The 24,987-nt window shown below is 41.8% G+C and overlaps 3 protein-coding genes across 6 annotated transcripts in view; 1 reads left to right on the forward strand and 2 right to left on the reverse strand.

Annotated features, from left to right (window-relative positions):
- The window catches only part of LOC100554974 (ALG9 alpha-1,2-mannosyltransferase), a 33,129-nt gene extending 25,533 nt beyond the window's left edge, over window positions 1-7,596 (reverse strand). Inside the window, exons 1-7 of the mRNA XM_062961233.1 lie at window positions 7,474-7,596; window positions 5,955-6,154; window positions 5,702-5,858; window positions 4,667-4,870; window positions 4,036-4,194; window positions 2,340-3,476; window positions 600-863 (exon numbers count right to left, since the gene is read on the reverse strand). Coding sequence (XP_062817303.1) covers window positions 600-863; window positions 2,340-3,476; window positions 4,036-4,194; window positions 4,667-4,870; window positions 5,702-5,858; window positions 5,955-6,141 — 2,108 coding nt within the window. The 5' untranslated portion in view covers window positions 6,142-6,154; window positions 7,474-7,596. The remainder of the gene's footprint in view (window positions 1-599; window positions 864-2,339; window positions 3,477-4,035; window positions 4,195-4,666; window positions 4,871-5,701; window positions 5,859-5,954; window positions 6,155-7,473) is intronic.
- Window positions 7,597-7,630: 34 nt separating this feature from the next.
- cfap68 (cilia and flagella associated protein 68) lies at window positions 7,631-13,456 on the forward strand. 4 transcript variants are annotated; one of them, XM_062960793.1, is made up of 4 exons: window positions 7,631-7,780; window positions 11,021-11,248; window positions 12,761-12,827; window positions 13,122-13,456. In XM_062960793.1, the coding sequence occupies exons 2-4, from the start codon at window positions 11,024-11,026 to the stop codon at window positions 13,298-13,300; spliced, it is 471 nt and encodes a 156-aa protein (XP_062816863.1). In that variant the 5' UTR covers window positions 7,631-7,780; window positions 11,021-11,023; the 3' UTR covers window positions 13,301-13,456. The 4 variants fall into 4 exon arrangements, with proteins under 4 accessions (XP_062816863.1, XP_062816862.1, XP_062816861.1 ...); XM_062960792.1 differs by having other exon boundaries at window positions 7,631-7,771; XM_062960791.1 differs by lacking the exon at window positions 7,631-7,780 and adding an exon at window positions 8,094-9,140.
- A 1,433-nt stretch (window positions 13,457-14,889) lies between these two features.
- Window positions 14,890-19,246, reverse strand: cryab (crystallin alpha B). Its single transcript, XM_062960790.1, has 3 exons — window positions 18,803-19,246; window positions 15,384-15,506; window positions 14,890-15,234 (listed from the first exon to the last, which is right to left on the reverse strand). Exons 1-3 carry the CDS (start codon window positions 19,022-19,024, stop codon window positions 15,031-15,033), a joined length of 549 nt encoding a protein of 182 aa, XP_062816860.1. The 5' UTR covers window positions 19,025-19,246; the 3' UTR covers window positions 14,890-15,030.
- Between the last annotated feature and the right edge of the window lie 5,741 nt (window positions 19,247-24,987).

Here is a 24,987-nt window from a genome sequence, read left to right on the forward strand (position 1 = left end):
GGCTATCATGTCTCCTCTCAGCCTTCTGTTTTGCAGGCTAAACATGCCCAGCTCTTTAAGCCGCTCCTCATAGGGCTTGTTCTCCAGACCCTTAATCATTTTATGTGACATAAATATAATGACAGGAATAATATAAATACATAGTTATATGTGACATAAATATAATGACCGGAATAATATAAATACATAGTTATATGTGACATAAATATAATGACCGGAATAATATAAATACATAGTTATATGTGACATACATATAATGACTGGAATAATATAAATACATAGTTATATGTGACATACATATAATAACCGGAATAATATAAATACATAGTTATATGGGACATACATATAATGACCGGAATAATATAAATACATAGTTCTATAGGACCTAAATATGACTGGAACAATAATAAAACCAATAAACATGGAGATAACAGTGTGAGGGAGGCCTTTGCGGGGCCCTTTCTGTGGGGTTTCCTCTCCTCGCCTCTGGCCTTTCAGGCGAAGCCTCCCCCGCGCTCCCCCTCCCTGTGTTCCCCTCCTGCGGGGCCCCTGACCCCAAAAGGCCACCCAACACCCTCACGGGAAGCCAGGCCCCTTACTCGGCTCGAGGCTCCTCGGGAGCCGGGAGAGGTCCGTCCCCGCCGCTTCCTCGAGCCCGCAGCCGGGCCCCTCTGGCCGCCATCTTGAGCGCGGGCAACAACAGGGCGATGGCTCCGCCCACTTTGCCGCCAGAGGGAATACACTTCAACGCAAGAGCCCGGAAGCCGCCATGATGAGTCCGGGCAGAGATCTCTGCGCATGCGCGACTTATCCTGCCTCCTTCCTGGCTTGGAGCTGGAGCCCCCAAAGGGAACTTTCCCAAGCTCTGGGACTGGGAACACATCCTGCACTGTATATCTATATCTATCTTTCTATTTATCTATATTATATAGACCTGAATTTTACACTTACAGACATATATAATTCAGGTCTATATAATATATGTAATTCAGATCTATGATTCAGGTCTGTGTGTGTATATATTTATTTATTTATTTATTTATTTACAACATTTCACCCGAAGGGACTCAGGGCGGCTTACAAAAATTGGCAAAATTTAATGCCCTGAATACAATCATAAAAACAAAACAGTAACAGATATATTAATAACATCGTTAAAACACATTATAAAACCTTAAAAACGTATATATAATTAATTCCATTCGTCCGAGATCCTCATTCTTCATCCTTAAATCAGTCCATGTCAACTTTGTCATTTACTCATCAAAAGCTTGGGCACATAACCATGTTTTCACAGCCCTTCTGAATCCCAGCAGGGATTATATAAAATATAGACCTGAAATCAGGTGTGCGTGTGTGTGTGTGCGTGCATATAACACACACACACACATATCTGAATTACAGACCTGAATTATATAATATAAATATTGATTTGATAAATATATACACACATATAATTCAGGTAAATATGTAATTCAGGTCTATAATTCAGGGATGTGTGTGTATGTGTGTGTATACACATATGTATATATGTATACACACACACACACACACACACACCTGAATTACAGACCTGAATTATATGATATAAAATAAATATTAATATAAATAATATCTATGTTTATATAAATTCTATAGAAACAAACAAGCATATCTAGATATCTAATGTGAAATATATATATATTCAGGCAGGCTTTTACAGAAGTTTTTAAAGATCAAGTCAAGGGCTGCTGTGGTTTTTAGTTTTGGATTTTAACTAATTTTTTCAAATACCGATGATATTTAATTCTGTTTTAATGTTTCTATATTTCATATTGTATAGAAATGCTTTTAATATAAGCTACGTTGAGTCTCCTCGTGGTGAGAAAAAGTGGGGTATAAACAAACATAATAACCATATATTCCTTCATCCGATTTGTCTTCATTCCACTACTTTGGGCTTCACGCAAATATACCATTTGTCAAAATATATGATCCTGTGCTATCCTTTTCCATTTCGGGCCGAAGAGCTTAAACTTGGATAATATTTTGATAATATATTACATGTGTGTATATATTCGGTCAATGACCATGAAAACAAGCAGTTAAAAAAAACGCCGAGTATCAGAGTGACTGGTGAAATATTTACTTGGATCCGAAGCATTGGCAATGGGTTCCAGGTCATGTGAAGGGTGCAGTTCAATCAGATACGGGCCAGTTTGGGCCCTCCAGATGTTTTGGACTTCAACTCCCACAATTCCTAACAGCCTACCGCTGTTAGGAATTGTGGGAGTTGAAGTCCAAAACATCTGGAGGGCCCAAGCTGGCCGATACCTGAGTTAAATGCATACGGAAGGCGCTATCTGAGAGTCACGTGGAGGCGGCGCTGGACCTCTTTTCTCAGCTCAGCCTGCATGTTGGCTGCCTGCTTTTGACTGAGCGCCCGGTCGCAGGACTGGTAAGTGAGCCTGAAGCAGAGGCTGCTCTGGCCAGAGCCGGGCTGCAGGAAGCGGTCCAGAAGCTGGACAGAGACCACCATGTCATGGGATGCAGCCCTTGCAATGGCATGGAGCTGGACTTCACTGAATTCACTGGCTTTGGTGACCCAGAAGCTGATGTCATGCACATAGGAGGGCGGGTGGAGTGAGAAGGCTTCAAAGGGCCCCAAACGCCCTCCTGCAAACTGCGCCAGGAAACGCTCATCCCACGTCCAGAGAAGGCGCCAGTCAGGGATCCCACATATCCACATAGTGAGAAGATCAAGGTTCAGTGAAACGCACACGATTTCTCTATCCGTGTTCATCAACCGGCACGGGACTGTATGAATCACCCCCACGCAAAGCTTCTTCTTTGGAGCCTGGTTCAGAGTCATAGTGATAAAGTATTTTGGATTAGGAGTTAAAAAGGCGAGCAATTCCGGCTCATCTGTTGCACAGTCCAACTCGAAACCTGCTTCTTGGAGCAAGGAGTTCAACGTCCTTGTGAGGTTTTTCACAAGGAGATGCGAAAACGCGTCTTCCGAGTCTTTGTTCGTCAAAATGGCGAAAAGAGCCTCGTGATAAACAGGCAGAGAATAGTCCGAGATCGTGCAGTTCCTAAAGGCCAATCCGCTCAAAACCAACAAAGTCCCCAGAGGAAACTCTGCCTCTTCAAACACTTCATGAAGAGAAAGCAGCAGAGAAGGCCTCAAATAGTATTTCCCCGAGACACAGTCCCTTTCCTGGCCAATTAAATGGCTTCTCTGATCAGTATATTCCCAGCCAGGAAAGGATACGGCTTCGGTTTCCTTTGGAGTTTTGCTAACCACACCGTCTGGGTTTCCGTTTATTTGAACTTTCCAAAAGGCCTCCAGAGAGGAAGGAGAGCTGGAGCTTCCTTGGAAAACCAAGGGAAGGGAAGAGTCTACTCTCTGAACTGGGAATGATTCATTGAGTCCGTCCACAAGCTTTTCAAGTATGGTTCTTATAGGATGTTCTGAATCCCTGTCTAGAAAGCCCCTGTTTGAAATAGCAAACAGACAAACAGGAAGTATATTAGAGAAAGCATTGAACCCACCATCTGTACATTTTAAAAGAAGAGCAAATTATTATTCGTGCAATACCAAACTTGCAAAATGTTCCATCATACTCAAACCATTCACTATTGTTCCCATTTCACAGACAGAAAGGCTGTCTAGCTTCACATCTCTCTTCCTGATTCAAGCCATATAGAGTGAATTTATCTCCTATGAGTGAATGAGTAACATGTTCAGAGTTGCATAATAATAATACCTGTAATAGTAATATTCCAGAAGCCAGGATCTGAATCTCATTCTTCCTGGAATGGGAGTACATCAAGCCACGGTAACTTTTTTACATTATAATTTTTGATATTGAGTTCACTGCAATCCCAAATACATGGCTGTATATGCATTTGGAAGTCAGTGGAATTTACCCCCAAGAAAACATGGCATGAATTCGCTTGCAATTCCAAAGATACATCAAGGCTAAGGCCATCTGAATTTACCATTCCATGATTATGGACAAATTAATAGTATTTGGAAACTTGGGTACATACCTGCTTATTTTATCTCGAAATACATCTGGAACCTGGAAGGAAATAGTCTCGCCTCCCAATTTTGTGTGACAGATCCCAGGTCCAGGGTTTTGCAAAGAGGAACTTCTTGTGAAGATGTGGTTCAAGGCGCCTTCTACGCAAAAGGACTTATCCTGACTTCTACAAATAAACAGGACGAGATTATTGTTGTGCTTTCCACTTGAACTACGAAGCTCACTGCCTGATTTGGCTGGCAACCAGTCACTAAGACTGAGAATCCCTATCAAACCAGTTGCGGTTTCCATTTGCACCAATCGATTGTGCCGATTTGAGATCAAATCAAAAACTTCCCATACACAATACTTTGCATCACAATAGGAACAGATTGCAGTATATTATCCCTAGAAATTCCCAGCGCTAGGTCCCTTAATTTCTTATATCTTGATGTAGTTCCTTTAGTAAAATTCTCTGATAACTTTTAAAGCTTGACTCTGCTCCTGAATTGCTGGAGCTCATTTGCTCTACTGCTATGCATTAGAAGGTTCTGATCTGCTAAACTGCTGCTGCTGTGATTCTTGCTGATTTATCTTTTCAAATGCTTTTTCCTTCTTTTTGGAAATGACCCGACATCAGTCTGGTAGCCACAGCTTACCTGTATCCTGTGCATGTATATCCACGTGCGTCCTTGTCGCAAAAGGGGTGGATGTCGCTGAGGATGAATCCGGCCTCTGCAGCCATGGCCACGACTTGCCAACTGTTGTGCCATTCCCTCCTGGGATGGTCAGCGGGGGTCCCGCCTTGCCCCCTGCAGAGCGCCACATGGACCTCTCCCTTCTCGGCCAGGACCTCTGCACAACTGAGCGAGAACAAGAGGCGCATGGATCGTGTCTCCCATGCAACAAGTCAACAAGTCTCTAGACAGGTTGGCTTCCATTGACTGGTTGGTGGTAATGGAAGGAAAGGGCAATGAGACATTGCGGAGCATTAGGAAATTGGAACTCTATGCAGGCAGTCCCCAAATTACAAACACGCAACTTACATTTGACTTCAATTGGGGCTGACCCAATTGAAGACCCATCTCTTCCAGCAACTTTGAATCATGAGTTTTGGATCTGCATTCTATTACTGCTGTATGTTGATTGCTGCATCTTGTGTTGGATTCAACATCCCTTTGAAGGCTATCATATGTGGATGTGGCCCTCTATGAACGTGAGTTTGATACTATTTTAGATAATCCATTATTTTGACATTTCTCTCTAGTGTGTAGAGAGAAATGGACTACTATATAAATTGTAGATGGCCCTCTGTATTCACAGATTCTCTGTCTATGGATTCAACGTCCTGCTCTCATTGAGTCTTGCTAAAGGTATGGCATATTGTGGCCTTGGCACCTTCCCTGTTTTCTTTAGTTAGTATTTCTTTTCCTGTTCTGATTTATCCCTCCTAAAGTGGATTATTAATTAGGGAGGACAGTGAAGAAGAATGGCAAACCACTTCCTTCATTCAGATACATCCAAATATTCCATCACATCCCACCACACTCTCTGAAGGACAAAAAGGATAGAAACAGAGAGGATCGTGAAATCATTACGATACGAAGTAGCAACAGCTCGGAAATTAAAAAGGAATCTTAGCTCAGGAAATAACGCTGCAACGGAGAAAGAGCATATTGCCATCTTGTCCTCACCTGCAGAAAAACTTGGCAAGAAGCTCCCGGTTCTTCTTCACTCCGGCTTTTCTCCCACAATGGGGGAAATTGAAATAAATGCAATCGAAATCCCTCTCCGCAGGCAAGAAGACCTCCTGCAGTTTTGTGCAGTCAACACAGAAACGAACTTCAGCCCCTGGAATCCAAAGGGGAAAAATAATTGTGCAAGGCGTACCCTAAGGCAGGAATCAAAGCTGACACGTGCCACAGTTCTCTTTGCTGCCATTCTCACCTCTGCTCCTCAGGTATTCCACATTGGATCGAGAAAGCGCTTGCCTGGAAACCACGTCTTCGCTCTCAAAGCAGGTTGCGATGATGCAGACCTTGCAGCCCTTTGCTTCACACAAAGCAGCTGAGAAGGAGAAATTCCCTTCTCCCACAAAGAGAAGGCGAGGCTGAGGGCGGCGGAGGGGATTCATGGTTGAGGAAGCTCTGAGGGAAGGAGGAGGAGAAGAGGTCAGGCCGTATTCCAAAGAGATCATCATTACCCTGAGGACACAGCCCATAGTCTGGGGGGCAAGGTCGTCCTGGACTCAGCACTGGCACTTATAGTGTGTCGGTGATGGCTGGGAGAGCCTTCGCACAGTTAAAACTTGTGCGCCAGCTGCGACCATATCTCGAAAAGCCTGACTTGGCCATGGTGGTCCACATCTTTGTTACTTTTAAAGCAGCTCCATTGGTTGCCAATCTGTGGGTTATTAGCTATAAAGCCCTCAACGGTTTGGGTCCTGACTATTTACATGACCACATCTCTTCTTATGAACCTGTTTGGGCCAGGGAGGCCCTCCTCTCAATCCCATTTCCCTCATAAGCACCATTGGTGCGGATGAGGGAGACGGCCTTCTCGATAGTGGCCCCCCGATTTTGGAATGTCCTCCCCAAGGAAATTAGACAAGCACCCAACCTCATAACATTTAGGTAAGAGTTGAAAACCTGGCTATTTAAGCAGACTTTTGATGATAATAATAATAATAATAACTTATGATTTATGATTTTGTGATATGAAATCCAGTATATATATCTCATTTGCTGTGTCATACTATGTCTTTGTGTCAATAATAATGATATTATTATTATTTTATTATGACACAGCAAACAAGATAGACATGCTCGATTTCGTATCACAAAATCAGAAGTCGAACACTTCCCAAGTGTCTAGGACTGTGTTGTTGTTGTTATTATTATAATTATTATTATTTTATTTTTGTATCCCGCTTCCATCTCCCTGAAAGGACTCAGGGCGGCTCACATGGGAACAAGCCGGATCAACATAGTTAACATATACAGTAGAGTCTCACTTATCCAACATAAACGGGCCGGCAGAATGTTGGATAAGCGAATATGTTGGATAATAAGGAGGGATTAAGGAAAAGCCTATTAAACATCAAATTAGGTTATGATTTTACAAATTAAACACCAAAACATAATGTTTTACAACAAATTTGACAGAAAAAGCAATGTTATGTAGTAATTACTGTATTTATGAATTTAGTACCAAAACATCACAATGTATTGAAAAGATTGACTACAAAAACATTGACTACTAAAAGGCAGACTGCGCTGGATAATCCAGAATGTTGGATAAGTGAGACTACTGTAATAACATATAATACAGTATAAAGACTTGGAGGGAAGCGGCTGAGGGGGGAAAGGAAGGGGCCTGAGGCTGTTAGGGATGGTGGGAGTTGGAGTCCAAAAGACCTGGAAGGAAGGCCAAAGTCGGCCCAGGCCTGGCCTATTTATTTACAGACCTCTCGCCTCAGAAACCGCGTCACTTCCAGCAGAGACCGCTCTCCCCCTTCCGGCCGCCATCTTCCTTTCCGCTGTTTCCGGCGCGGTTGCTATGGCGACGCTTCTCTTCAGCCGGATCCAGGAAGTGGGCGAGCGGCAGGGCCTGGCGAGGTGCGCGAGGCGTCTCTGGAGTAGTTCCCGCCCGGGGAGGCCCCTTTTTGGGGACTGCAACTCCCAAAATCCTCCCCCTGTGCACCTGGGAGTGGCAGTCCAGCCGAAGAGGGCTTCCGAGCTTCTCCTGAGAGGATCGTGGAGACAGTTTGTGTTGTTTGTGTTCTGGCCGAAAGGGATCATGGGAGTTCTTTTGTGGCATATCAATAATAATAATAATAATAATAATAATGATAATAATAATAATAATATGATATAATATGATATAATACTAACCCTAATCCAATATAATAAGGATATATCATAATAATATAATAGAATACATATTATTATAATATAATATACTATAAAATAATAATAATTGTATATTATATTAGATTTACTAATCCAATATAATAAGGATATATAATAATAATATAATATAATACATATTATTATAATATAATACATATACTATAATAATTATAATATAATAGATAATATAATATGTGATATTTTGGTGCTAAATTCGTCAATATACAGTAGAGTCTCACTTATCCAACATTCACTTATCCAACGTTCTGGATTATCCAATGCATTTTTGTAGTCAATGTTTTCAATACATCGTGATATTTTGGTGCTAAATTCGTAAATACAGTAGTTACTACGTAGCATTACTGGATATTGAACTACTTTTTCTGTCAAATTTGTTGTATAACATAATGTTTTGGTGCTTAATTTGTAAAATCATAACCTAATTTGATGTTTAATAGTCTGCTCCTTAATCTCTCCTTATTATCCAACATATTCGCTTATCCAACGTTCTGCCGGCCCGTTTAGCTTGGATAAGTGAGACTCTACTGAAATTACTACATAATGTTATTGTGTATTGAACTGCTTTTTCTGTCGATTTGTTGTCAAACATGATATTTTGGTGCTTGATTTGTAAAATCATAACGTAATTTGAGGTTTAATAGGCTTTCCCTTAATGCCTCTTTATTATCCAACATTTTCGCTTATCCTACATTCTGCCGGCCCGTTTATGTTGAATAAGCAAGACTCTACTGTACATATTATATAATAATAATATAATACATATAATATTATTATTGTAATATAATACATATTATTATAGTATAAAGGCCTGTTACAATTGCAACAATTGTAGTCTTTGTGGAGAGAAAACTCTCCTTATTCTATAGCATCAAGAAACGGCCATTCAAGTGGTGCCGTGTACTTTGCCGCGGCAAAGTGCATTTGTGATCATTTGGGACAGAAGGGACTATGGCTGCCCAGTGACATCAGGCCAAGCTGATGACCAGGAAATTGCATCACAAAATAATCAGTTTTTCCTGCTTGGCATCTGCACTCGAGCAAAATCTGAAGCCCCTTAGACATGATTGGCAGCCCTTCAATCTGCCCCATTCAGGCTCTCCATTTTCTCTGAGATCCAAGTTTAAGAACAGAGCGAAGTAACAAGGGTTTATTGGGTATGGATGAGTCCAGTAGCTCTTACACATCGACTTCAGATTCGGAGGTATTATTTATTCTCCGGGTGGATTCCAGTCCCAAAAGCCAGCCCAGCCCTTCTTGGATGTGTTTGGACAAAATAGGTTCAGGTTTGGAGGCTTTTGAACGGCAGCTGGATGGCCATCTGTCGGGAGTGCTTTTCCTGCCTGCCAGAAGGGGGTTGGACTGGATGGCCCTTGGGGTCTCTTCTAACTCTATGATTCTATGATGCTATCTGTAGTCAGTCTTCATTATTACTGACTAGAAAGAACAGAAAGTTACAATCCAGACTAAAGTATAAAAATAGGAATTGACGAGATCTTGCCATGTCATTTTTTTTCTAGTCTCTTAAGCATTGCTGGTTTCTTTCCTCTTTAGTGGCAACAGTCTAATACAGCTATAGCCCTGGAATGGAAAATAATAACTATTTTTGAGCATTGATCCTAAAATATGTTTCTCAGAAAGTAAGACCGATTTTAATTTGGGCCCTAAAGCTAAAGTTGGGTTATCTTAAACTCAGAACTTAGAAAAAATTTATTTGGGAAAACTAAAACCATAATGTGATCATTAGCTACATTGCCTGGGCATTGTAGTCCTCTCCGAAAAGCAGTTTTTCCCCAAATATTTGATAAAATATTATTTATTATATGGTTAGCACATTGATACAGATTTGTATTGGTCCTTCTCTGAGCTCAGCATAGAAGAAAGTAGGCTGATGAAGGAGGTGGCACAGGCTTTTGGGGAGGAATTAGACATTTCTCCTGCCTCTTCCAGCCTCCAGCAACTAAAAATGTTCATCAATAAGTGATTTTGAGGAGCTTATTTAAGAAACTATATACTGTATATACTCGAGTATAAGCCGACCCAAATATAAACCGAGGCACCTAATTTTACCACAAAAATTGGGAAAACTTATTGACTCGAGTATAAGTCGAGGGTGGGAAATGCAGCAGCTACGGGTCAATTTCAAAAATAAAAATAGATATTAATAAAATTGCATTATTTGAGGCATCAGTAGGTTAAATGTTTTTGAATATTTATATAAAACTTTAAGATAATGATAAGACTTTAATAAGATAAGACTGTCCAACTCTGAATACCTATATACTCAAGTATAAGCCGACCTGAATAGAAGCCGGCCAGGACCCTCACTCGAGTATAAGCCGAGGGGAGCTTTTTCAGCCCTTAAAAAGGGCTGAAAAACTAGGCTTATACTTGAGTATATGCAGTAAGTCATACAGTACAGTCTTACTTATCCAATGTTCTGGATTATCCAACGCATTTTTGTAGTCAATGTTTTCAATACATTGTGATATTTTGGTGTTAAATTCGTAAATACAGTAATTACTACATAGCGTTACTGCATATTGAACTACTTTTTCTGTCAAATTTGTTGTATAACATGATGTTTTGGTGCTTAATTTGTAAAATCATAACCTAATTTGATGTTTAATAGGCTTTTCCTTAATTCCTCCTTATTATCCAACATATTCGCTTATCCAACGTTCTGCCGGCCCGTTTATGTTGGATAAGTGAGACTCTACTGTATTAGACAAATGTGATGCTTTTGTATGCAGACCTATGTTTTCCTCCTGCATCAAAATGCAGTTTTCTTCAGAAGTCAAGCAATTGGATTCCAAGTGGGTGCACCTAGCCTTAACTTACATAAGTCAGTCTCACTACTTTCAATGCGCATCTTTAATGAATGTGTTTACGATGAAAAGCGTTGGCGCATTGGATTGGCATCCATGCTTCCTAGGAGATGCTGAGAGAATGAACTGTACTGGAATGCTAAGCACATCTTCCTAGGATGCTTTGAGAGCGTTCAAAGTGATATAGATCAGCCTTGGCACTCCACTTGTACCTCTTGGGAGCAGACCTTTACGCTGCTGTTCTTTCTCTTCCCAGACCATGTCCTTCTCTTGCTTCTATAACCCTCTCCATGGCTGCCTATTGCATGCCAACGGCCACGGAGAAGTGTGGACGGACTGGAACAGCACGGCCAAGTTCTTCCAGTATGGATGGCGATGCACCACCAATGAGGACTCGTACAACAACAAAACCCTTTTGGGGAACTGGAACGAGGAGCGTTACGACGTCCGGAAAGTGCTTCAGGCCAAGCCCATGCCTTCCCAGGTCAGCGGGTCCTTGCTCACCTCTCCCTTTGTTGTCTAGTGGTCTGCTTTGAGTTGATCAGCTTCCTAGCACAGGGCTGGGGAGCTGTTTGCCGTGGGAATTGGGGAGGAAATTATCATCTCAAGCAACTAGAAAGCCAAAGTATCCCCATTCCTGATTTACAACTTTTATCTCTTTTTTAAGCAGTAGTTTCCTCCCTGAAAAGTTCTCTCAAGTCACCGATAATCTGTTTTTAAAGATGCAGGGCACATTCTTTTCTGGAAAATTACCAGATACTATATTTTCTTTTTAAGATTTTGCATAATAGACACAGACATACACATTTATCCATAGATATCTGGGGTGTTGTATTGCTGGACTTAATATAGGATTCAACGTCCCAGATATCTATGGATAAATGTCTGTGTCTATTATGCAAAATCTTAAAAAGAAAATATAGTATCTGGTAATTTGATGTTGTATTGCTGGACAACGTCCCAGATATCTATGGATAAATGTCTGTGTCTGTGTCTATTATGCAAAATCTTTAAAAGAAAATATAGTATCTAGTAATTTGATGTTGTATTGCTGGACTTAATATAGGATTCAACATCCCAGATATCTATGGATAAATGTCTGTGTCTGTGTCTGTTATGCAAAATCTTTAAAAGAAAATATAGTATCTGGTAATTTGATGTTGTATTGCTGGACTTAATATAGGATGGAGCCCCCAGTGGCGCAGTGGTTTAAAGCCTTGTGACTTGAAGGTTGGGTTGCCAGGTTCGAATCCAACCTGGGGAGAGTGCGGATGAGCTCCCTCTGTCAGCTCCAGCTCAATGCGGGGACATGAGAAAAGCCTCCCACAAGGATGGTAAAAACATCCAGGCATCCCCTGGATAACGTCCTTGCAGACAGCCAATTTTCTCACACCAGAAGTGACTTGCAGTTTCTGGAGTCGCTCCTGACACAAAAAAATATAGGATACAAATCTCTAGCTCAGTGGTTCTCAACTGTTGGGTCCCCAGATGTTTTGGCCTTCAACTCCCAGAAATCCTAACAGCTGGTAAACTGGCTGGGATTTCTGGGAGTTGAGGCCAAAACACCTGGGGAGGGACCCACAGGTTGAGAACCACTGCTGCTGGTCTTCTAATATAGACAAATAATAAATAAAACAAGAGGACTCAGGCACTGACAAGCCCCTCAATAGAATAGACAAATACCTTTGTCTATGTTATGGATGCCTGCCATAGATGTGGGCGAAACGTCAGGAGAGAATACTTCTGGAACATGGCCATACAGCCAGGAAAACATACAACAACTCTGTGATCCTGGCCATGAAAGCCTTCGACAACACATTAAATACCTTTTTCTGTCTGATTCTATCCACTTCTCCTCCTTAGCTTTGGACCAGAGTGGGAAAGGACTTGTAAACAGAGATATCAAAGTGGCAAGATCTCGTAAAACACCAAACTCAAATTAATGGAGATTGTTTTGTAAGTAAACCTGAATTCCTTCTGTGCTTTCTCTTTTCAGTATGCCCACTGCTTTGAGTCCACCTACTCCACCGATTATTCCAAGGAAACACCTCACAGCACTAGAAGTAAGTGCACGGAAGGGAAACCCCAGCTCAGAATTTGGGGGTTGCAAGGTGACCTTAAGGGCATCTAGTCCCTGATGTGATTCTGAAGCCTAGTTACCCAAATAATTCTGATAATTGATTCCAAATAAGAAGGCAGGTCGTGAGAGTATATACCCTGAAGAGTCAAATGTCATATTAAAATGACAGTAAGGAAATAATCATGTTGCCTGGTGCCTCTGGCTGCATTATCATTAGGCAGATACACTACCCTTGGAGCTCCTCAGCCTTGTCCTCTCTCTTTCTCTCCTTTCTAAGGAGTTATGCGAGAGCCACACTGGTTCCCGGGACACCAGCCAGAGCTGGAGCCACCTCCTATCAAGCGAACGGCTCGGTCGTGTTACATGATGGCTTACGACGATCCCCATAGCAAGGAAAGCCGCCACTTAGATGAGAAGTTGCTCAGAAAGCCAGAAGAAACAACACAGAAACAGTAGGATGTTTTGGAGGGGCTCTATCGTGCCTTGGGACAACCTGAATGGTCAGAAAGACAGTTTACAAGATCTGGGTATCCTCTCTCTCTCTCCCTTAAAGCCTGGGTTGCGGGGCAGGGACTCAGAAACTGTGTCTGGAAATAAAATGTGCACCAAATACATTATTTTCTTCCATTAAGGTAAAGGTAAAAGTTTTCCCCTGATGTTAAGTCCAGTCGTGACCAACTCTGGGGGTTCGTGCTCATCTCCATTTCTAAGCCGAAGAGCCGGCGTTGTCCGTAGACACCTCCAAGGTCATGTGGCTGGCATGACTGCATGGAGCGCCGTTACCTTCCCGATGGAGCGGTACCTATTGATGTACTCACACTCTGGGGGTTGGTGCTCATCTCCATTTCTAAGCCGAAGAGCCGGCGTTGTCCGTAGACACCTCCAAGGTCATGTGGCCATTGGCAGGACTGCATGGAGCGCCGTTACCTTCCTGCCAGAGCAGTACCTATTGATCTACTCACACTCTGGGGGTTGGTGCTCATCTCCATTTCTAAGCCGAAGAGCTGCCGTCATCCATAGATACCTCCAAGGTCATGTGGCCATTGGCAGGACTGCATGGAGCGCCGTTACCTTCCTGCCAGAGCAGTACCTATTGATCTACTCACACTCTGGGGGTTGGTGCTCATCTCCATTTCTAAGCCAAAGAGCCGGTGTTGTCCGTAGACACCTCCAAGGTAATGTGGCCATAGGCATGACTGCATGTAGCACCATTACCTTCCTGCCAATAGGAGCAGTACCTATTGATCTCACATTTGCATGCTTTCGAACTGCTAGGTTGGCAGGAGCTGGGGCTAACAGCGGGCTCTCATTCCGTTCCCGGGATTTGAACCTGGGACCTTTCGGTCTGCAAGTTCAGCAGCTCAGCGCTTTAACACACTGTGCCACCACCAGGGAAGAAAACAATTTCTTCCATTATTTTCTAATTTTTTAAAATCTGCTTGCTTCCCTTTACCTTGGCACATTGTGTGAAGCTCTGGCCATTAGCGGTGTTTGACTGTGCAGATGTGTTTTGCTAAAGCAGGGGTCCCCAAACTTTTAAAACTGAGGGCCAGTTCATGATCCCTCAGACCGTTGGAGGGCCAGACTATAGTTGGCCAGGTGGCCACCAAGCAATAATAATAATAATAATAATAATAATAATAATAATAATAATAATAATAATAATATTTAGCCCAACCCGTTTCTGCCTTTGTGCACAAGCAAAGCACCCCTGACAGATGGCCTCCCAGCCTCATTATTATTATTATTATTATTATTATTATTATTATTATTATTATTATTAATAACAACAACAACAACAACAAAAATGGGTTGGAAGAGACCCCTTGGGCCATTTAGCCCAACCCCCTTCAGCCTTTGTGCCGTGGGGGCCGAATAAATGGCTTTGATGGGCCGCATGTGGCCCCTGGGCATAGTTTGGGGACCCCTGTGCTAAAGCAACAATGGATTGGAGTCACTTCTTAGTAACCAAACCTGTCCCTTGTTCAGAGTTGTCATCATAAAAAAAAACCCTGTTTCAAAGAACTGGGGGGAAGAAGCCCCTGGATGCTTTACTCATGGTCTTTATTTGTTAGTAAACAACCTCATTTGCTTCTCAGCGCACAAAGAAATAACAACAGCTGCTCATCGGTGCCATCTTCTCGCTCGTGTCCAGTGGGCTTCCTCGGGTACAAAAGGGGCCAGTTCTACTTCTTTTGCCCGGCCGGGAGCGCCGGTTTCTCCTCCCTCGTGATGGGGATGGTCCGCTCGGGCACCTCCACCGCCTTCCTTGGCCCGTTGACCGTCAGGACGCCATCCGAAGAGAGCGAGGAGGTGATGGACAGCGGGTCCACGTCTGCCGGGATCTTGTACTTCCTGCTGAACTCTCTGGCGATGAAGCCGTGCTCGTCCTTTGTTTGGAGGAGAGAAAGGAGTAGGGTCGTGAGTGGGTGAAACAGACCCCTTGGACTGGGGCTGAGCTATCTCCCACGTTTCCTCCCACGTTTGCCTCCCCATGGCCCTGAAGAATGAAGGCTATTCAGGCCAAGACCGGACCAACCTGCCGCTCTTCGTGTTTCCCGTAGACTTCGATCATGTCCCCCAGAACCTTCACTTTGAGCTCCTCGGGAGAGAAGTGCTTCACGTCCACGTTCACAAAAAACTTGTCTTTATCCATTCGCATCTGAGGACAAACAATCTTGATTGAGATACAAATACAATAGGTATGAAAAGGGTAACATGTTAGAGATAACTATGGGACTGGTGACTTCTTTATCCAAATTCTGATGCCAGGAGCAAGCAGTACCGTTTATGGTCTTTACCTTTACAATACAATACAATGTGAGTAGATCAATAGGCACTACTCAAACATGCCATAAGTCCATAAGTAAGCCCTACAGTCTGAGAAAATAGCTAAAGGTAAAGTTTTCCCCTAACGTTAAGTCCAATCGTGTCCGACTCTGGGGGTTGGTGCTCATCTCCATTTCTAAGCCGAAGATGTTCAATAGGCTTTTTCTTGATCCCTCCTTATTATCCAACATATTCGCTCATCCAACATTCTGTCGGCCAGTTTATGTTGGTTAAGTGAGACTCTACTTTATATATAATTTAGAATATATGTGTGTGTACATATACACACACCTGAATTACATATAGTAGGTAAAGGTTTCCCCTGATGTTAAGTCCAGTCGTTTTCTGACTCTGGGGGTTGGTGCTCATCTCCATTTCTAAGCCGAAGAGCCGGCTTTGTCCGTAGACACCTCCAAGGTCGTGTGGCCACTGGCATGACTGCATGGAGCGCCGTTACCTTCCCGCCGGAGCGGTACCTATTGATCTACTCACATTGGCATGTTTTCGAACTGCTAGGTTGGCAGAAGCTGGAGCTAACAGCGGGCGCTCACTCTGCTCCCGGGATTTGAACCTGGGACCTTTCGGTCTACCAAGTTCAGCAGCTCAGCGCTTGAACACACTTTACCACCGGGGCTCCTTACAAATACAATATGCTGCTTTAATTGACCTTTCTGCCACAGCCTAGATAAACAGAAAGACTTTCAGTGAGGAATATAAGGAGGTGATTGCTAAGCTTAGGAAGGAGAAGAATTTCTGCAGAATGAAGAGAACAATACAGTCAGTCAGTCCAGGAGGGACAAAATCCTTCTCATAAAAGGCTACTTGAACCAGCAGACCATCTTTTAGTCCTCTTCAAATGTCTTAAGTCTGTGGGCAAAGTTCAGAGATTCGGCCCTGATTGTTTCTTGTCTGGAATTCCCCTGTTTTCTGAAAGTTTTTATTTATTTATCAGGGCAAGCTAACACCTCCCAGCAAAGGATTCCCCCAGGCAGGAAGCAGCCAGGCTTTGAATTTGCAAGGCCATTCTATGCTAATCAAGGTGGCCAATTGCAACATTCACACTTGCCTCAAACAGACAAGAGTTCTTTTTCCCACCCTGGACATCATTCCACAGATGATATATATATATATATATATATATACCCTACTTGCCTAGTTTCCAATAGACCTCCCAACCTCAGAATGCCTGCCATAGATGTGCGCAAAACATCAGGAGAGAATGCTTCCGGAACATGGCCAGACAGGCCAGAAAACTCAGCAACCAAGTAATTCCAGCCATCAAAACCTTCGACAACACTTTGCAACCTCTTGCGATTGGAAGACATAGACCAGAGTGACCCTTCTTTGTATCCTGGTTTCCTCCTGACCACTTTTTATGGTTAGATTACACTAGGTAACAAAAAATGGGGGAAAATATTTTGTTCCTGGCTTGAAAGTGTCATTTCCTGTTTAATTGTGCGGCATTTACTTTGAAAGTGGTTTTTTACTCCAGAAACTTTGTTTTTGTGGCTGCCACAGACTCGATTGTTAAATTGGTTGAGATAGTCATAGAAAAACTATTGCAAAATGTGCTATAGCATGATGTCCCTCCCGCAGAAACAAAGTTTTTGCAGTTTAATAGACTTTTTTCCATGTCTTTATGCTAGAACCAATAAGGAAATGACCCTGAGAACCCAGGAACAAAAGTTGTGTCACATCAACATTCTGCGCAGAATTCCCCAGTGTTGCAACAATACCAGCGGATGCAAAGAGGGGCATTGTTTGTTATTATTACCGTATATACTCAAGTATAAGCTGACCCGAATATAAGCCGAGGAACCTAATTTTACCACAAAAAAAACTGGGAAAACATTGACTCCAGTATAAGCCGAGAGTGGTAAATTTCAGAAATAAAAACAGATACCAATAAAATTACATTAATTGAGGCATTAGTAGGTTAAATGTTTTTTGAATATTTACATCAAGCTCTAATTTAAGATAAGACTGTCCACCCCTGATCAAATCATTATTCTCATCTTCTTCAATGTAAATGTGCTTATGTATACTTTTAATAATAATAAAGTAATATATGTAATAATAATAATAAATACAGGAAAATAATACATTTAGTAATAAATAGAGTAAAATAATAAATATTATAATAATAATAAGATCAGAGTGAAATAATAAATGTACAGTAGAGTCTCACTTATCCAACTCTCGCTTATTCAACGTCCTGGATTATCCAAGCCATTTTTGTAGTCAATGTTTTCAATGCATTGTGATATTTTGGTGCTAAATTCATAAATACAGTAAGTACTACATAGCATTACTGTGTGTTGAACTACTACTTCTGTCGAATTTGTTGTATATAGTAGAGTCTCACTTATCCAACATAAATGGGCCGGCAGAACGTTGGATAATAAGGAGAGATTAAGAAGAAGCCTATTAAACATCAAATTAGGTTATGATTTTACAAATTAAGCACCAAAACATCATGTTATAGAACAAATTTGGCAGAAAAAGTAGTTAAGTACACAGTAATGCTACGTAGTAATTATTGTATTTATGAATTTTGCACCAAAATATCACGATGTATTGAAAACATTGACTACAAAAATGCATTGGATAATCCAGAACGTTGGATAAGTGAGACTCCACTGTAACATGATGTTTTGGTGCTTAATTTGTAAAATCATAACCTAATTTGATGTTTAATAGGCTTTTCCTTAATCCCTCCTTATTATCCAACATATTTGCTTATCCATCGTTCTGCTGGCCCGTTTATGTTGGATAAGTGAGACTCTACTGTATATACATATCTATATATATAAAAGAGTGATGGCATCACGGCGACCCACAAAACAACAAAACTACAGGCCCCCCAACCCCTCCAGAAACTTCGTTTTTGTGGCTGCCACAGACTTGAGATATTCATTAAAAAACTATTGCAGGCTGTCCCTCCCGCAGAAACAAAGTTTTTGCAGTTTAATAAACTTTTTTCCCATGTCTTTATGGCTAGAACCAATAAGGAAATGACCCTGAGAACCCAGGAACAAAAGTTGTGTCACATTAACATTCTGCGCAGAATTCCCCAGTGTTGCAACAATACCAGTGGATGCAAAGAGGGCCATTGTTTGTTGTTATTACCTCTGCGAATCTGTTTTCCAGCCAGCCAGCGTTCCTGGGAAACCACGGCCTCCAAAAGAAAGAGCTAAAGGACCAGGAGGCGGGGAAGAGTTCGGACTCGGCCAGGTGTTCCCCGAACGTCTGGTGGTAGATGCGACTGGGCACGGCGGCAGCGGGGGCGGCGGGGGCGGCGGAGGAGAGCAGGGGCTTGCGGAAGAAGGGATAGTAAACGGAGATATCCATCTGGGTTGGTCCCGGGGGAGAGGCAGGCAGAAACCGGCTGCCCGGCCGAGGCAGCCAGGAGGGCTTTATATGCTGCCCGGGTGCCAGGCGGTGCCCGGGGACGAACCCTCCAGAACGGCGAGCTCAGGCCTTTCCATTCTCTCCCTTTCCCCCCACCGGCCCCATTCAGCGGGAGATTTCACCCACGTTGCTGAAAAGAGAATGCATGCCGCTGAATTCCCGCCGGTCAGCATGAAACCGCCTCCGTCCCACACTTGATTATTATTTTATTCCCCCCCGCCCCCCCCCGGTCTTTATAAAAACACCAGCAGTCCATTTAGGCTGAGCTGGCCACATCGGATGCCAATGCAAGTCACACGGTTGTGATCTCTTGTTGTGTCCCCTCAATAGAGCCCGGTTTGTCAACGTGACCCTTCTTCCATGCACATCAACACCAGTGGTTCACAACCTTCCTAATGCCGCGACCCCTTAATACAGTTCGTCATGTTGTGTTGACCCACAACCATAAAACTATTTTCGTTACTACGGCAGAGTCTCACTTATCCAAGATAAACGGGCCAGCAGAATCTTGGATAAGCGAAAATGTTGGATTAAGAAAAAAGCCTATTAAGGTGTTCCCTCACTACTTCGCAGTTCACTTTTCGCGGATTTGCTGTTTCGCGGTTTTTCAATAGACTCTAAAAGAGTACAGTAGAGTCTCGCTTATCCAAGCCTCGCTTATCCAAGTTTCTGGATTATCCAAGCCATTTTTGTAGTCAATGTTTTCAATATATTGTGATATTTGGGTGCTAAATTCATAAATACAGTAATTACTATATAGCATTACTGCGTATTGAACTACTTTTTCTGTTAAATTTGTTGTAAAACATGATGTTTTGGTGCTTAATTTGTAAAATCATAACCTAATTTGATGTTTAATAGGCTTTTCCTTAATCCCTCCTTATTATCCAAGATATTCACTTATCCAAGCTTCTGCTGGCCCGTTTAGCTTGGATAAGTGAGACTCTACTGTATTATAAATCATAAAAAATACAATTTACAGCCTAAGGAAGGGAGGAAGAAGAAGCCAAAGGGAGAGAAAAGGAGCCCAAGTGGCAACGGGAGGAGAAGGAGGTGATTTATCAACACAGAATTGGTTGATAAAGACTTAAAATAGTGTACAACTACGAAAATAATGTATAAATATTAAAATAAATATAGTGTCCCTACTTCGAGGATTTTATTTATTTATTTATTTATTTACAGTATTTATATTCCGCCCTTCTCTCCCCGAAGGGTGAGGGATTTTCACTTATTGCGGGTGGTTCTGGAACCTAACCCCGGCGATAAGTGAGGGAACGCTGTAAACATCAAATTAGGTTATGATTTTACAAATTAAGCACCAAAACATCATGTTTTGCAAGAAATTGACAGAAAAAGCAATTCAATACACAGTAATGATATGTAGTAATTACTATATTTACGAATTTAGCACCAAAACATTGCAACATTTACTACAAAATCATTGACTACTGAAAGGCAGACTGCGTTGGATAATACAGAACATTGGATAAGTGAAGCTTGGATAAGTGAGACTCTACGGTATTTCATAACTATAGTTTTGCTACTGTTGTGAATCGTATTTTCATTCATTGGACTAAATTTGGCACCAATACCCGATACACCCAAATTTGAATACCGGTGGGGTTGGGGAGGGATGATTTTGTCATTCGGGAGTTGTAGTTGCTGGGATTTATCGTTCACCTACAATCAAAAAGCATTCTGAACTCCACCAATGATGGAATTGAACCAACCTTGTCTCACAGAACTCCCATGACAAACAGAAAGTACCGGAAGTGTTTGCTGGGCATTGACCCTGAGTTTGGGAGTTGTAGTTCACCCACATCCAGAGAGCACTGTGGACTCAAACAATGATGGATCTGGACCAAACTTGGCACAAATACTCAATATGCCCTGTAGAATGCATGCAGTCTGAAACCATTTTGACCACCCAAACCACTTTGTTGTTCTATAGCCAAGCTTTCCAAACTGTGTCACGACATCTTTGTGTGTCGGCTGCAGTGTGTAGGTGTGTCGCGCAAACAATACAAAACCCCTGAGTCTGTATGAAATAATTGACTCAAATATATATATATATATATATTAAATTAGGTTTCCATGAGCTATGTCCCCATACGTTTCGTCCTCAACAATGTATGTATGTATTGTCGAAGGCTTTCAGGATCACAGGGTTGTTCTATGACACGTTGTTTTGAGACCTGCAACATTTCGCGACACAGTAATTCGGTTATTCGCAACGCAGTCCCTTATAAGAAACAAAAACACATACATACATTGGGTTGTTGCATGTTTTCTGGGCTGTATGGCCATGTTCCAGATGTGGGTGAAACATCAGGAGAGAATACTTCTGAAACATGGCCCGGAAAACATACAACAACCCAATGTATGTACAGTAGAGTCTCACTTATCCAAGCCTCGCTTATCCAAGCTTCTGGTTTATCCAAGCCATTTTTGTAGTCAATGTTTTCAATATATTGTGATATTTTGGTGCTAAATTTGTAAATACAGTAATTACAACATAACATTCCTGCATATTGAACTACTTTTTCTATCAAATTTGTTGTATAACATGATGTGTTGGTGCATAATTTGTAAAATCATAATCTAATTTGATGTTTAATAGGCTTTTCCTTAGACCCTCCTTATTATCCAAGATATTCGCTTATCCAAGCTTCTGCCGGCCCATTTAGCTTGGATAAGTGAGACTCTACTGTATGTGTTTGTGTCTCTTATAAGGGACTGCGTTGCGAATAAAACCGAATTACTGTGTCGCGAAATGTTGCAGGTCTCAAAACAACGTAAAATGTTTGGAAAGCTCTGATCTACACCACGAAATGAACGCAGCTTGACACCATTTGGAGCTATGGCTCCATGTTATGGAATCCAGGGAGTTGTAGTTTTGCAAGGCCAAAGAGGTTCGGCTGCCTCACCAAACTGCAACGCCTAGGATTGCACGGCAGCTCTAGCGACGTCAAAATTGCGTTCATTTCACAGATGCACCTAATGTGGCTCATGAAACCCATGGCTACAAGATGCTCAATTATTATGTTTACGCTTGGAAAAAGTTGCTTTGGAGGCTCTACAACAGGGGTCTTCAAACTTTTAAAGAAGCGGGCCAGTCCACAATCCTTCAGACTGTTGAGGGGCCAAATTATCATTTGAAAAAAAATATGAACAAATTTCTATGCACACTGCACATGTCTTATTTGTAGTGCAAAAAACAACAACAATGAAAGAACAATACAATATTTGAATATAAGAACAATTTTAACCAACATAAATCTATCAGGATTTCAATGGAAAGTGTGGACCTGCTTCTGGCCAATGAGATAGTCAAGTTAATTAGGATTGTTGTTGTTGTTGTGTGCCTTCAAGTCATGTCAGACTTTGGCAGAGCCTAAGTATAAAATTAATTATTTATTTACTTACTGCATTTATTTACTACATTTATATCCCACCCTTCTCACCCCGATGGGGACTCAGAGCAGCTGTATGTACATACAATATATTATATTATTAGCATAACACAATATTAGCATTATATATTACTATATTAAACTATACCACTATACTATTATATAATATGTAATATATAACATATAATTAATATTATTATATGTTATTACTATTAGTATTATATTGTATAACATAAGATTATTATCAATATTATATGTATATACAATATATTATATTATTAAAACTGATATAAAATATTATATTATAAAACTGAGGGCGGGGGCCAGGTAAATGACCTTGGAGGGCCGCATCCGGCCCCCGGGCCTTAGTTTGGGGACCCCTGCTCTACTGTATGTGTTTGTGTCTCTTATAAGGGACTGCGTTGCGAATAAAACCGAATTACTGTGTCGCGAAATGTTGCAGGTCTCAAAACAACGTAAAATGTTTGGAAAGCTCTGATCTACACCACGAAATGAACGCAGCTTGACACCATTTGGAGCTATGGCTCCATGTTATGGAATCCAGGGAGTTGTAGTTTTGCAAGGCCAAAGAGGTTCGGCTGCCTCACCAAACTGCAACGCCTAGGATTGCACGGCAGCTCTAGCGACGTCAAAATTGCGTTCATTTCACAGATGCACCTAATGTGGCTCATGAAACCCATGGCTACAAGATGCTCAATTATTATGTTTACGCTTGGAAAAAGTTGCTTTGGAGGCTCTACAACTCCCAAACACCCAAACCTTGCTTTCCTATGGCTCCCAGGGACTTTCGACACGGATGCTAAGAATAGACTCATTGCGCCAACTGGGTGGGTTCAATCCGGAACGTGGGAGCCGGCCGCCTGATCGTGGAAAGGCTCGGTTGCCCGCCTTGCGCCGCCTCCAGCTGAGCATGACATGAATGCGGCCAAACCTGTCTCTCTCTCTTCCTCTTTCCTCGCCCTCATGCCTTCTCTATGCGGCGCCTGGGAACTGCAAACACTGCCTTCGGTTTCATTGAAACCTTGCATCTCCCAAACCTTTGGCCGCTGAATGATTCCATCCAAACTTATAATAAGCCCATACAGTGGATGGTTGCCAACTTTGCAATTTTTCATTCGTTTGGAATATTGACGCAGCGTTGTTTTGTGTTTTACCTGTTGAATCATTAAACCAACAATATTACAAGTTGCTCAAATCTTTCACAAATGGAAACATTTTCATAAATACATAAAACAAGGAGTGATGGGCATCATTTCCATGCCTCGTTTTACTATTTTTCCAAAGTTATTTGACTCAGTGGAAACTCAAACCGCCTCTGGACTCCAACTCCCCAAATCCCTACGGCGTGAACCTTTTCTGTGTCAGGTTTAATGTTGCTATTTTAATGTTGGTGTATTTTTCGTTTTTAAAATCGGATCGGATTGGTTTTTTGCGAGCCAATAAAAGGTTTAATGTTGCTATTTTAATGTTGGTATATTTTCCTCTTATAGAGAGGAAAAATGGGAAACAAAAAATAATAATAACAGCAATAATAATAATAATAATAATAATAATAATAATAATAATAATAATAGACATTGACAAAATCACGATCTACCAACTGCAAAAGGCCACCCTACTGGGATCTGCACGCATCATCCGAAAATACATCACACAGTCCTAGACACTTGGGAAGTGTTTGACTTGTGATTTTGTGATACGAAATCCAGCATATCTATCTTGTTTGCTGTGTCATACAATAATAATAATAATAATAATAATAATAATAATAATAATAATGGGATCTACGCACATCATCTGAAAATACATCACACTCATGACCATTCATCATTCACTGCACCCTCACAGTGATGTTGACCGGCTAGAACTGCCTAGAAGATCAGGGGGCAGAGGACTCTTACAAGTAAAACAAGCAGTCAAAGAAGAAGGACATGCCCTGGCAGAATATGGAAAGCAAAGTGAAGAACCTGCTTTGATTGAAGTCAAAAATCAGAAACTCCTCAAAGCACAGCAGACAAAGAATCAGTACAAGAAAACCGCACTACAAACTAGGGCTGACAGCTGGCACAACAAAATACTGCATGGAAAGTTCCTTGACAAAATTGAAGGAAAAGCTGATAAGGAGAAGACCTGGCTCTGGCTCACGAATGGGACCCTGAAGGAGGAGACAGAAGGCCTGATCCTTGCAGCCCGGGAGCAAGACATCAGGATAAAGGCAATTCAGGCCAAGATCGAAAAATCAACTGATGACCCAAAATGCAGACTCTGAAAGGAAACCGACGAAACATTGATCATATCCTCAGTTGCTGTAAGAAAATTGCACAGACAGACTACAAACAGAGGCACAACTATGTGGCCCAAAGGATTCATTGGAACTTATGCCTCAAGTACCACCTTCCAGCAGCAATGAACTGGTGGGATCACAAACCTGCAAAAGTATTGGAAAATGAGCACGCAAAGATACTG

Source organism: Anolis carolinensis, unplaced genomic scaffold (genome assembly GCF_035594765.1).
Source record: "Anolis carolinensis isolate JA03-04 unplaced genomic scaffold, rAnoCar3.1.pri scaffold_8, whole genome shotgun sequence".
In the NCBI taxonomy this organism is placed as follows: Eukaryota; Metazoa; Chordata; class Lepidosauria; order Squamata; family Dactyloidae; genus Anolis; species Anolis carolinensis.

Bases quoted from the DNA above. Each gene is read 5' to 3' on its own strand.
- cfap68 (XM_062960791.1), top strand. From the start codon at position 9,096: ATGGATGAGTCCAGTAGCTCTTACACATCGACTTCAGATTCGGAG. The intron at 9,141-11,020 runs GTATTATTTATT...TTCTCTTCCCAG, and splicing joins CATCGACTTCAGATTCGGAG to ACCATGTCCTTCTCTTGCTT. The intron at 12,828-13,121 runs GTAAGTGCACGG...CTCCTTTCTAAG, and splicing joins AACACCTCACAGCACTAGAA to GAGTTATGCGAGAGCCACAC.
- cryab (XM_062960790.1), bottom strand. From the start codon at position 19,024: ATGGATATCTCCGTTTACTATCCCTTCTTCCGCAAGCCCCTGCTCTCC. The intron at 15,507-18,802 runs GTAATAACAACA...GTTTGTCCTCAG, and splicing joins TGGAAAACAGATTCGCAGAG to ATGCGAATGGATAAAGACAA. The intron at 15,235-15,383 runs GTTGGTCCGGTC...CTCCAAACAAAG, and splicing joins GGAAACACGAAGAGCGGCAG to GACGAGCACGGCTTCATCGC.